The sequence below is a fragment of the Drosophila eugracilis genome, unplaced genomic scaffold (genome assembly GCF_018153835.1).
Source record: "Drosophila eugracilis isolate 14026-0451.02 unplaced genomic scaffold, ASM1815383v1 contig_81, whole genome shotgun sequence".
In the NCBI taxonomy this organism is placed as follows: domain Eukaryota; kingdom Metazoa; phylum Arthropoda; class Insecta; order Diptera; family Drosophilidae; genus Drosophila; species Drosophila eugracilis.
Genome location: NW_024573712.1, coordinates 296,444 through 308,577, shown reverse-complemented (window position 1 = coordinate 308,577; position 12,134 = coordinate 296,444). Strand labels below are relative to the sequence as shown.

General features: G+C 40.7%; 2 protein-coding genes across 2 annotated transcripts in view; one reads left to right on the top strand and one right to left on the bottom strand.

Annotated features, from left to right (window-relative positions):
- LOC108106747 (zinc finger protein 423 homolog) overlaps positions 1-565 on the bottom strand; it is a 31,410-nt gene extending 30,845 nt beyond the window's left edge. Inside the window, exon 1 of the mRNA XM_017213985.1 lies at positions 516-565. Within this exon, the coding sequence (XP_017069474.1) occupies positions 516-558 (43 nt within the window). The 5' untranslated portion in view covers positions 559-565. The remainder of the gene's footprint in view (positions 1-515) is intronic.
- A 4,315-nt stretch (positions 566-4,880) lies between these two features.
- LOC108106792 (protein phyllopod) lies at positions 4,881-9,569 on the top strand. Its single transcript, XM_017214037.2, has 2 exons — positions 4,881-5,313; positions 8,504-9,569. The coding sequence occupies exons 1-2, from the start codon at positions 5,125-5,127 to the stop codon at positions 9,494-9,496; spliced, it is 1,182 nt and encodes a 393-aa protein (XP_017069526.1). The 5' UTR covers positions 4,881-5,124; the 3' UTR covers positions 9,497-9,569.
- The last annotated feature ends 2,565 nt before the right edge of the window (positions 9,570-12,134 follow it).

Below are 12,134 nucleotides of genomic sequence, written 5' to 3'. Positions count from 1 at the left end.
CTCCAATCCAGGGCTCCCTCATCCACTTTGCCCCAACCCCGGCCCCCCTTTTTTGGTCGCTCTCTATCACTGACAGTTAGGTGTGTTGATCCCTGGGGATTGACCAATGCCTGCAAGCTGCTGGGCTGCAGCCGGTTTGGGTATGGGTCTGGGTTTTGGGTATAGCTGATGGTGTATAGCTGAGAGTCGACGAGCGTCGAGTTGAAGGGCCCAAAAGTGGAGGGCAGGGGGGAAATGGCAATAGCCCAACCGGACTGGACGGTGGGCCATCGCAGGCCGAGGCCATTTGCATTTGTCACATTTTGCGGTCCCGCGAGCAAAGTTTGGCAGAGTAATGTTGTGTCCACCCCTTTTGGGGTTTATCAAAAGCAAATCAATCAGATGCACACACACAAAGACACACAAAGACACACGAGAACACAGGAGCATATACAGGATATGGAAATGGAGACCATGTCAGTTGGTGGTCACCTGGGGACTTAGGTCCTGCTACTGACCACTGGCGCCCAACTTACGTTTGAGACAGGCGCGCGGTTTAGCCTGTTTGCGTCGGGACATGGCCACGTTGGCTCTTTATATATAAATCACAATTTCCGTTTGGTTTTTTTTCGATTTGGTTTGGTTCGCCTTCCGGCTTCCGTTTCGCGCCAAAGCGATTTGTTTTGGTTTTCTAAACTCAACTAACGAATCCTGTCAAGCGCTGCGAATATCCTTGTGCCTTGAGCGTCGGCAACTGACTGAATGCTACGACCAGCCTGTTTGGCCCAAAAAGTGCCATCAAAACAGAAGCTCTTAAAACAAAATGGTATGTCCACAACGCAATCGCACAGAGAGAGAGAGCGACAGGGAAAGAGAGAGGAAAAGAAAGAGAGAGGTGGTAGAACAGCCACCCAAGAACTCCCAGCCATCCAAGCACTGAACCATCTATCAGTGCTGAACCTATTCCCATGGGGGTTGCTTCGCTGCTTCCATCCCCTAGAGAATTCCGTCCGGCACCAATCGCAAGCGTTTCTGGGTGCCTTTTGAAGAGCCCGGGGTAACCCGAGGGGGGAACCCATGCCGACTGCTCACAGTATGATGCATTCCTGTATTTGTGCTTTCAGCGCTCGCCTATTGCAATTATAAAGTCAAGTCAATTATTTTATAGCCGACTTTCGCACGTGCGTATGGGGGGTCCGAAAGGGGCGCGCGCGATCTCGAGACCAGCTCGATTCTCCCAAGGCGCCTTGCGATTTGCAATTTCCACTTGGTTTCTCAGCAGCGGGATGGCACAGCCATCACAGCCGCCCAGCTCCTTGGTGGCCCGTGAGAATCGTGTCCAGAAGCTGGGATTTTCGTGCTTGGGCAGCGGGTGACGACATTGGCATTGGGTCTTTTGTTATTCATTCCACTCATCCGTCTTTCGAGAGTGTCACACGCATGGGTTACGGAAGCTGATGAAGTGGTTTGTAATTATAACTAAACCGAATTTCAGGGGGATTAAAAGGATGTGCTGCGAATCTGATTACGAAAAAGGTTTTTGCCAATCTAACGTATTAATAAGAAAACGACAATATGTTTTAGTTATAGCTGCATATTTCTTAAATCAAATCCAGAAATAAAAGGTGACCTTGAAAAATTTAAACTAAAATTTGCGGAGCCATACGTCAGATTCGGTTTTAAAGTTATTTTCTTTTTTTGAGTTGGATTTAAACATACATTTTTTTTAAATTAGAGCTGAAATTAGAACTTGGATTTAAAATTAGAATTTATTTATTAAGTAACACTAAATATTCTATATTTTTAAAAATGTTTATTCAAGAGTATGGATGGTGGTATTTATATTCTAATATATTCTATTTGAATTTGAGGATGTTTAAAGAGTTTGTATCTGTGGGGTTAGCTATGGTGGTGATTGGATCAGAATTATTGAGGAATAAGGAGATGTTGCATAATGGGCACACGTTGTTCCTTGTTCTGTCGAGGTGGTGGGCGTTTGTTAAGAATGAGTGTCCTAGTCTGAGGCGGGTGATGATGATTTGTCCTCTTCTGTTTAGGAGGGAGTTTTTGAGGGGCTGGGTAGACGTTGATAACTTGAGTATTTCTTGATACCAAACGGAGGTACGCAGTTGTGTTTGTTTTGCATGTAAGATATTTTTAAGAGATATAGAAAACATATTTTATAATCTAAGATTATATTCTTAAAAGTAAAAAATCAAAAATAAATCACTTTTAAAACTGAAATTATGATCTTTGAAGTAAAAATCAAAAATAATATTTAAAACTGGTGAGGGGGATTTTTTGCAATATTTTGTTAAAAGGGCCAGGGTGTTTAACCCTCCCACCATACACGAGTAAAACGCGGTAAAAAATGTGGTATCCCAAAAGTATGCAATATGCTTAGGAGCAACGCAATGTCCTGAAACGAATAGTGGCGCCATTTCATTACATTTATCTGCGCTGTTACCGTAACCGTTCTTACCGCCATCTATAGCATTTTTTGAGAGACTTACTTCGCCATCTAGCGCCCTCAGTTCATAGATGGCGGTTGTTCGAACTTTTGTTGGAAATATTTATATATTTTGATTTTAAAGAATAAACTATGCTCTGGCTAAACAAGCGACTGTTAGTAGTGGATGGATGTTACTATATTAATTTTTTTTAAATCTATATCTAAAGCCCACCTACTTTGGTAGTGTTTCGTTAAGAACAAGTAAATACAGTATAAATAAGATAAAACAATAAGGTATTATTACTAAACTGTAAAGATTTTGATTATTCAAAATAACAAAAAAAATAATCTATGCTGTTTGTTAAATAATATGAGATATTTAGATCATATGAACGATATTTGACAACGAAGCCAATGTTGATGACGATAAGATAACACTAAACGCAAAATCTCTTCAGATAAAAAAGAGCGGGCAATCCATCTTTTTATCCCGATGATCTCAGCGAACTACCTTGAGCACTTCCTTTCCCTGAACTCCAATCAATATAGAAATTTGCTACGCATATGGCAAGAAAATCGATCGAATCGAGGGTCCAGTTCCGGAAACATTTTTCGTTTCGCTACGCTTTCCCCGCTCCTGTTGTGCACCCCCGCAAAAGATCCATTCATATTTTCATTCATCAGGGGCAGCGATTGCGTTTGCGAGTTCCTTACTCCTTTGTTTACTATCGAAGATACGAAGATACAAAGATACTCGTCGTACGTAGTAAAAGTAGCGGCAAGCAGCGCCAGTTAACCCAGTGTCTGGCAATCTGTGTGGAAGGTGCAAATCGAAGAGGCCGACGAAGAAGGTTCGGACGAAGGAAAACACAGAGAAGAAACATCTGTCGCCACGAATGAAATCCGGTTGCAAGCTGCAACACCGGCTCAAAATGAGCTACAACACAGAGAACATATGATTGAGTTGCCCGAATAAAATGTGAAAAACAAAAAAAAAACCTAAAACGCACCTTTTGTATTTTGGAGCAGCTGCCGTCGTTGTTGTTGTTTTTGGAGGAGAGTCTTCTTTGGTTATGAGGATTGGTTAGTTGGAGGGGCATCAGACACAGCCAGGCAGCCTGTTGATGAGCCCACAATGCACACATGCTGCATGCTACACTATACTTCTATATGATATTGAGTCTGTGTTGAGCCGGTGGGTCTTCCATAATAATGATAAGTACCAGTGGAGGAAGCCGTCCACATTAAATTCGGTGTTTGTCGCTTACTGGCAGCTGCCACCGATTCGTTCGTGGGGCTTAAGCATAGTGAAAGAGCTAAAGAAGAGGTAACTTGAGTGGCAAAAGTTCAGATAGGTCAAGTTATTGTCGATATGTTGTCAAAATATTTAGAGATATATTTTTGGGGTTTTGAGATTTCATTCATGGAAATTATGAAAATCTGATTAGTTAAAATAAAAGAAGATACTTTAGTCTTGAAATTTCATTCATGGCTTGTGTAGAAATCTGATAAGTTATCAAATTTTTCAGGCTTGCAGAGTTCGGTTAAAAAATCATGTTTTTGTTATTTCTTAAAATCATAAAATCTTAAATCATTTTGCTATATTTATTTTTCTATTAACAAACTATATTTAAAATGACATACTCTTGTTTGATATTTCATTGGAATCCAAAATAATATATCCGTAGTCTAGTCTTATATTTCTAGTTAATATTTCCTGTTGTTTTCCATTTCCTGCCTTACAAATTCGCACTCGTCATTCTACCACTCAACATCCCTTTTGGCGCCCTTAAATACGAACATATGCTGTCAAAGCAGTCCGTTTCACCCTTAAATGTGCCTTTTCTCTCAGTGCAGACAAAAAGGTACAACAGTTGGTCTTTGGTACTACATTATATTATTTTTTAGCAACGAAAAAGGTGACATTTTCTCTATCAACTAGAAATCTTTTTAACTAATAGCCTTCCTCTTAGCCTCAAAAGCCTTAAGTCCAACAATGCATTTATGAAATATATAATATTATAGTATAATATATAATAATTAAATTAATAATTGAATTATATAAATAAATTGAATTTTTTGGTAAATATATAAAATTATAATTTAAGACTGAAACCAAATTTGTGGACTCTTTTTAAAACAGTATTAAACTATTTTTACTGTAAAATGTATAATTTTATTATTAATAGCTTTAATATTTCTTAGTATTTGCACTTGAAATATTTTGTAATATTTTTTATCAGGATATAATTTGATAATAAATAAAACCTTTCCCACTTCCATATATCTTTTCATATAAGCCTCTCTCTCTCTCTCTCTCTATCTCTTGCTGATCCGGCAACTCGAAAGCCTGCAGTAATTACATTCTCCCTATCTGGCAACTCGCGCACACAAGTCTTGCCACAAATAAGAGGACAAGCAAGGCTCATTCGAAATTTGTGCGTGCAACGCGAAGGACGTGCCGCTCCGTAGCTCGCTGTCCCGCTCTCACCCTCGCACACTCTCTCTCGCTAACTCACTCACTCACTCGCGTGTGTCTGCCGCTTCGCATTTGTTGTTTGCCACTTTTTCGCGCCACCCCAAAAGAAAGAGAAAAAAACCGAAAAATCAAATACGAGTGTTAGAAGCGAACCAAAAATCGGCAAGTTAGTGCGACCTTTGGTGACGTCAGAGGCTGGGAAAAAATCGCCAGGATGTCTGCCAATAATCAGCAGCAGCAGGCGGATCCCTCGGCGGCCCTTGCCGCCCCCGCAGCATCATCGGAATACCTGAAACGCACCTGCCTCATCTGCGGCTGCCACACCAACCAGACGATCAATATCTACGAGCCGCGCTCTGGTCCGAATATTGTCCAGCTAATCCAGGCGAAATTCAAATTTCAGGTATGGATTTTTCATCACAAGTTAGGGGGTGTGGGATGGAGAGGGGGAGGGGGTGTGAAAAAAAAATCGATATTGGGGCAACTCGGCGGATGAGTCATGCAACGAAACAACGTCCTTCGGACAAAGTTTTTCCCGTGTGTGTGCGCGTGTATCCGTGTGTGTTTTTGGGTTAAAAGGGGATGAACTTTGTTGGGCGGAAAAAAAAGGAGGGATTCGAGAGGGGCGGTGATTTTAGGCAGGTAAAGGTAACTCTCCGACAGCATCACACCTGGAAAAAAGTTTTAGGTTTTTTGATAGGTGGTTTTTCTTTTTAAATCTTTCAAACTTTGAAGGGATTGTTTTTAAGAAGGTTTGTTCTTAGAGATTGTTTACTAGTTTTTCAATTAAAAACCTTTTAACTAACATTTTTTGGTACCTATTGGTAAATATAACTTAAAAGTTGTCTTTTAAATCGTTTACAATTTGTATTTCTACTCCAGCAAAAGTGTTAATAAACCTTTTTAATCGAAAACTGAGGAGAAGTAGCCTAAAAGAAAACTTTTTACAGATAGTATTAAAAATCATAATAAAAACTTCACCTTTAATGATATAAAGAGCACTAATCAAGTTCAGCTTAAAAGTCACAAACCTAATTTCCTTTCTTCTCATCCATTCTTTAATTTATACCTTTTTCCTGTGGCCTTTGCACTGCATATCCTGTCTCCCGCCAGCTGATGCATTTCCCTGACTACACTCGGTAATTGGACACTTTGCATATGCGCCGCCACTTAGTTCGATTCCTTTCCCATAATTTTTAACAGCTTGTTCTAATATGCATAGTTCGGTGCTTGGTGTTTGGTGTGTGTGGGAAATGCGACAGCGGAAGATGGTCAGGGAAATCGATCCTGGCTGGAGATCCTGGGTTATGGGTATTTCTGTGGAAATGAGTTTTGGGTCTCGGATTACAGGCACTCTGTGTTGGACTACCTGTACCGCACAAACCTGCTGGAAGGGCAGATGTGTGGTGGATTTGCCGAGGAGCCGAGATTGCTCCAATTTCTGCGGGCAGTGAACGAACCTTCCACACGCTCTTCACCCTCTCTTTTTACTCACTGCTTCTCTTGTGTTTTTCCTCTCCACATCCCAAAACGACAGCTGTATTTGCCACTCGGCGGCCACTCAAAATTCAACCCATCAGGGTTCCTTGGTCTTCTGCTGCTGCTGCTTTATCAGCTTTGCTTCCTTTCTTAAGGTTTTTGTTTTTGTGTTTTTTTTCGCATATCAACTATTGAATACGAATACCTGGATCTGGGTTTAAGGTTTATTGTTAGGAACTCCCCTAAGATGGTGGTTGAACTCTGGCAAACAATGCCAAAAATCTCTAGAAAGAAATTCCGGTTTCTTAGGTTGCACAAATCCAAACAAAAGATTTACCCTTAGAGTAGGGTATACCATAGGTGATTTTAAGTCTCCCAATTTCCCAGCTGAAGTCCTTGAAGTGCCGAAACTAGACAAGACTTCAATTTTAAGGTCTTCTTTTAGTTTGTTTTTTTGGGCAATAGTTTCTTCTAAGGTTTCCTTTTGCTATTGGATTAGAAAACCAAAGTGGGTCAGACAGTTACTGAGGATACTCTAAAGAGAGTTCTTAAGACGAAGCCTTATCAAAATATAAACAATTTGAAGTGGTTGCCAACAGACTTGGTAAAAATATTATTAAAATGCTAGAACTATCTTTTTCAAAACAGATGTTTTGCCTTACTACATTCAGGACCTAAATTCTCCACATTAATTGCCAAGAAAGGCAATCAATTTAATTACGAAATCCTATAGCCGGCACGCTATACAATTTCATTATAATAAAAACCCCTGGGCTCACCCCACCGCAGCTGACCCTCGAAGCTTACCCTCTATATAAGTTCACTCCCCTAGGATCGTTAGAAATTACTTTGAACCGTTATTGCGAAACCCTATATGGGATATATATACACCACCTGCCGCGATCGTAGCCTGGCAACCGATCACCCCACAGAAATTACACCCTCGCAAGTTCTTAATAAAATAAAGCCCTCAATGAGAGGGCCATAAACTGCAGTTGCAATGAGGCGACCAACCTAACTCCCTCTTTTGTGCAGTGGGAAAAAATAATAGTTAAGAAACACTTTCCAATTTGGGGTTTGTTACAAAGATGTCTCTACTGTTAAGAGAAAGAAACTTTTCATTCAATATTTCATGAAATATTTTAAAGCAAAGTTACAGAAATTTTCTCCCAGTGTACCACCGATCAGTGTGCGTGTGTGTGGTTTTCTGTCTGCTTTGCACCTGGCCTGCAATTTGCATTATTATACCGTTTACACATGGCCCTTGGAGCACACCTTTTCAGCGCCGAACCGAAAGGTAAACAGGCAGCCACAATCGCTCCTGATCCTGTCTACCCCTGCCCCCTGCCCCTACCGATCCTTTCCCCCTACCCCTTGATCACCTTTATCTAATTTTCCCGAGGAGCAGCTGTCGCGCCTGCGCGTGCCTAATATCCGTCATAGTTGGGTTTTAACCCAGTTCTCCTTTTCAGTTCCACTACGTGACCATAGGGCGCGTGGCCTTTGGCCAAAACGAGTTTGCTTCGAGGTTCGAACTAACCATTCGGTTATCCCTTTTGGCTTTTGACTGGTTTTGCGTACCTTTTCGGGGCCAGCTGCCGCTGCTGCTGCTGCTGTTGATGTTGGGCGCTTAGTTTTCGTTGGCAGGTGCACGAAATTATTGATACCCCAGGAATGTTGAGGTCTGCTTGGGTAATTAATATGCTCCGGGTCCCTGTCTGCCTGTTGTTGTTTTTGTAAATGTTATGCTTTTTTTGCACCTTTGGTTCGATGCTCATTAGTGGTTGCCTTTCGAGAGCGATCACTAAGTGCATAGGCGTAACGTTATTTTCAAGAGGTTTATTCTGTGGTCATGCTTGGCTTGAGATTGCAGGACATGCAATCGAATTTGGGTCAATTTTCTTTCTAAGTTGGGTTTCTGATGAGGCTAACGATGTCCTGCCTTTAATCAATAAATAATTGGTATTGAAAATTCGGAGTGCTTAGGGTTAATAGCCATAGAATAGACCTTTCAGGGTGATCAACCTTGGAACCTTTGAGTAATCTTAGTATTAAAACACATACCAACTCATAGACCTCCTGTACTCATTTCCTATTCATCTCTTTACTTACAGCCCCTGAACGAGGATAAGTTCCTCTGCTTCAGCTGCAACAACTGGCTGATCAACTGGCATTCCCTGCAAGCGGTCAACAGCAATGAGGCCGAGAGTCAAAGTCAAAGTCCCTCGCACATGGGCAACAGTGTGTTGCAGCAGGAAAAGACGAAGCTGCGTCCGGTGGCGATGGTTCGACCCCAAGTACGAGTCCAGCCCCAATCACAGCCTCAGCCGCAGCCCCAAGTTCCAGTCAATCCCACACCCGCACCAATAGTCTATTCCAAGCGAAGAACCAGCAGACCAGCCTCTGTCAGTCGAATGAGCCGAGTCCTGCGGCAATGTTGCTTGGAGAGTTTGCGGAGGAGTCCCAAGAAGAGGAGTCAGCAGTCGGTGTTTGTCTACCTCAGGCCACAGGGTCAAAGGAGGAGCAATGTGATCTGCAAGGTTGAGTGTGTGGCGCCGCGAAGGAAACCAGTGGAACGACTGGCCAAGGAAGTAGCGGCAGCGGCAGTGCCCATGACAAATCCAAATCCCACACCCACTTACCAAAGATTCCAGCAGCCCAGTGTGGATGGGAAAGTAGTGGCCATGTTCCGGCGTCTGGGTACCACGCTCAGCAGGGAAGAACCGCCCGCATCTTCAGCGAAATCAACCACCTCCAACACCTCGAAACCCCCGCAGATCATGAGTCCCCTCAAGCAGAGGCCGCGCTGGACGCGAGACCTCGACGAAGATGAGATACTGCTGGAATTTGATAGTGCCATATCCGAAGTCCTGCCAACCACCAGCTATCAGGTTACCCAAGAGGAGAATAAAGAGAACGAAGAAATGGAGCAGGAGGAGGAGGCGGACGACGACGATGCGGAACTGGAAGTGGTGCAGGAAGCGGAAGCGCCACTGGAACCACAGAGCCACCGCAAAGCAGCCAGCAGCCACCAAAATTCCCACCAAGCTTCGCTCCAACTCGCTGGTCTGCGATTACCACTGGGCCTTAGCATTAGTCTCGTCTAAGTACCGATGGGTCCAAGTAGTGCCCCACAAAAAGCAAAAAGCAAAAACAAAAATAGTCAAATTGCATGCACAATACGCAAATTATGAGCATTAGCGAATGTCTAATTTAATAGTACCTCGATTATATTTTAATTGTTAGTCAAATACCTTAATTAATTAGCGGACAAAATACACACAAGAACAACAACAAAAGACCTAAGAATGTTAAGTTAACGGACGTGGAAAGCTATATTTAAAATATACATATTAGTCATAGGCAACTCCCCTAAACCTAAAACAAAAAGGAAAATACATCCCCTCGAGCCAATGTAGTTGAATTTGTTTGTTTGCTCCAAAAAGATAAAAGTATTAAAAAATAACAAGCGAAATAAACATAGCACAAAAGCAATCAAAATATATTCCAAATTGTTTTTTATTTCATTATTTTCAGCTGGACATAAACTTGGCAAGTTAATTTTTAGCGTTAACATTATTTTTCATGATTTTTCAAGGACTGCAAATAAAATTCAGTTTTAGCGCCAACAATTTAAGGGCTGCCAACTTATCTTAATCATGATGCCGAAAAGCATGCTTCTATATTTTAGCACCAATTAGCTTGGCCTTGTCAATCACTTTTATTTCAAATGCCCGAAAGTATGCTTTAATTAATAAATAGCAGATTACTACTTACCAAAAATAAATGTTATTCATAATTTTTTGTCCACTCTTCAGGGACGACTATTAAGATTTTTAATCAATTAATTATTGTTTTTCATGACATTCGAATGAAAATTAACTTATTAATGAAAACATATCCACTATATAGTGATTTACAAAATGAGTTAGTAAGCAACTCTTTAAAAATAACTGGATCGAAAGGTGAAAAAAATATAGAAAAGAATTCCCCATAATGTTGGTAGGTAATATTTTAAACACAAGATAAAAAATGTGTGTCGTCTATCAAAAAACCATTTGATTAAATATTATATATTATATCTTATGGAACTGACACATCTATTATAGACGCATATACATTGCAATATATATGCTGTATGATAAATGGGTATTTATTTATGGCTAAACTAATAAAATAAACATTAGGTTATTTTAAAGATGATTTATGAAAAGTAACTTGATTAACTTAAAGTTTATGAATCTAGTGACTTTTCATCCTTTGAGCTTATCAAATGTTAAAGAAACCAATGAAATATCCGGAAAAGTCACAAAATATCAGTCAGCTAGGTAGGATTATGGATATATCTGATAGTCAACTTACATGTTACTCATGAATTCATTTTTTTAAAAACCACCTTTGTTTTATAAGTTCACTTATCCTTCTTCAATTTCTTACAAATTTCATAAAAAAAAACCCCAACTTGGATATCATTATTTTTGGGTTATTCCAGAATCTTTAGCTTTCGCCTCGCGTTCGATGTGTAATTGTTGATTTCTGATGCTTTAGTATATTTATTTGATTTAGCCAATTGCGTAGTGAGAACGAACGTGTTGAGGTCAGCATCGTCGCTGTTGTTGTTGTTGTTTATGCAATTGAGACAGCGGTGCGTATACTTATTTTGGCTTACAATATGGCATTTCATCAATACGAACTGATGTCTGAGTGGCTGCCTAGCTGCCTAGCTGGCAGTTGTGGTTTCGCCGACATGACTGGCAATGTTAATAATGTGGTGCGGAAATTTCTACGCGCACTTCAAGTACGCTTTATTGAGACAGCAGCGACTAAGGTTACTTTTATTTATAAATAAATATCAGTGTGCCTTCTGAACTTGAAGATGACTTGGCGTAACTTCAAAGGAGAGAAGACGAGAGCGTTGTCAGCGTTTCCGGAAATCGAGTATACGCCCGTTTGGCCGTGCAAAGAGTTTACATCTCTCGATTAACGATTCTGACGCCTACAAATGACGGTCAAGGTTGAGGCACTTTTCTGATGGCTTGCCACACGGCACGTTCTACGTTCTGCCTGTCGGCGATTTTATCATTGAACGCTTTGAGACATTTTTAGCCGGTCCAAGGATGTAGAATCTTGCCAAAAAAGCGTACACTTGTCTAAGGTCAGTGATGCACAGAGAGAAATAATGGAAGGATTCTGGTATATTCTAAAGATTTTTATCAAAACTCTTACATTGTGTAGGATGGCTTCTGATTGAATAAACAATTTTAGCTCTAATAAAATATTAAATAATATTAAAACTTTACATTTACAATGGATTAATTCTTTCTGTTTCTCTAGATTTATGAATGTTTTTTAAGCCTAGAAAATACTTCGACACTCATGGCATTATGTCATCGGTCAGTTCGCAACTCAAGCCATACTTTATGCCTGATTCGATTGCGATAATTTACAGGGTTTATATTTATATTTATCCCCATCCGCTGGAGATGAACTCTCACTTAATGAGTGCGAGTTGTTCTGGAAAACACGAGCCATGCGACTGGTTTTCGGTTCCTGTTTGAGCACGTTTAATTAGCATAAATTTAAAAGGGAATTCGGCAATAATAATGCCTCAGCGCCAGGAAGTTTAATCAAGCGAGCACATGAACCCCTATGGCTATACGATTACAATGCACGATCATCTGCGGTAAAGCCTCACAGATATTATGCAATATACGCACAAAAACTGCTTCCCCGTTGGCTAGATCT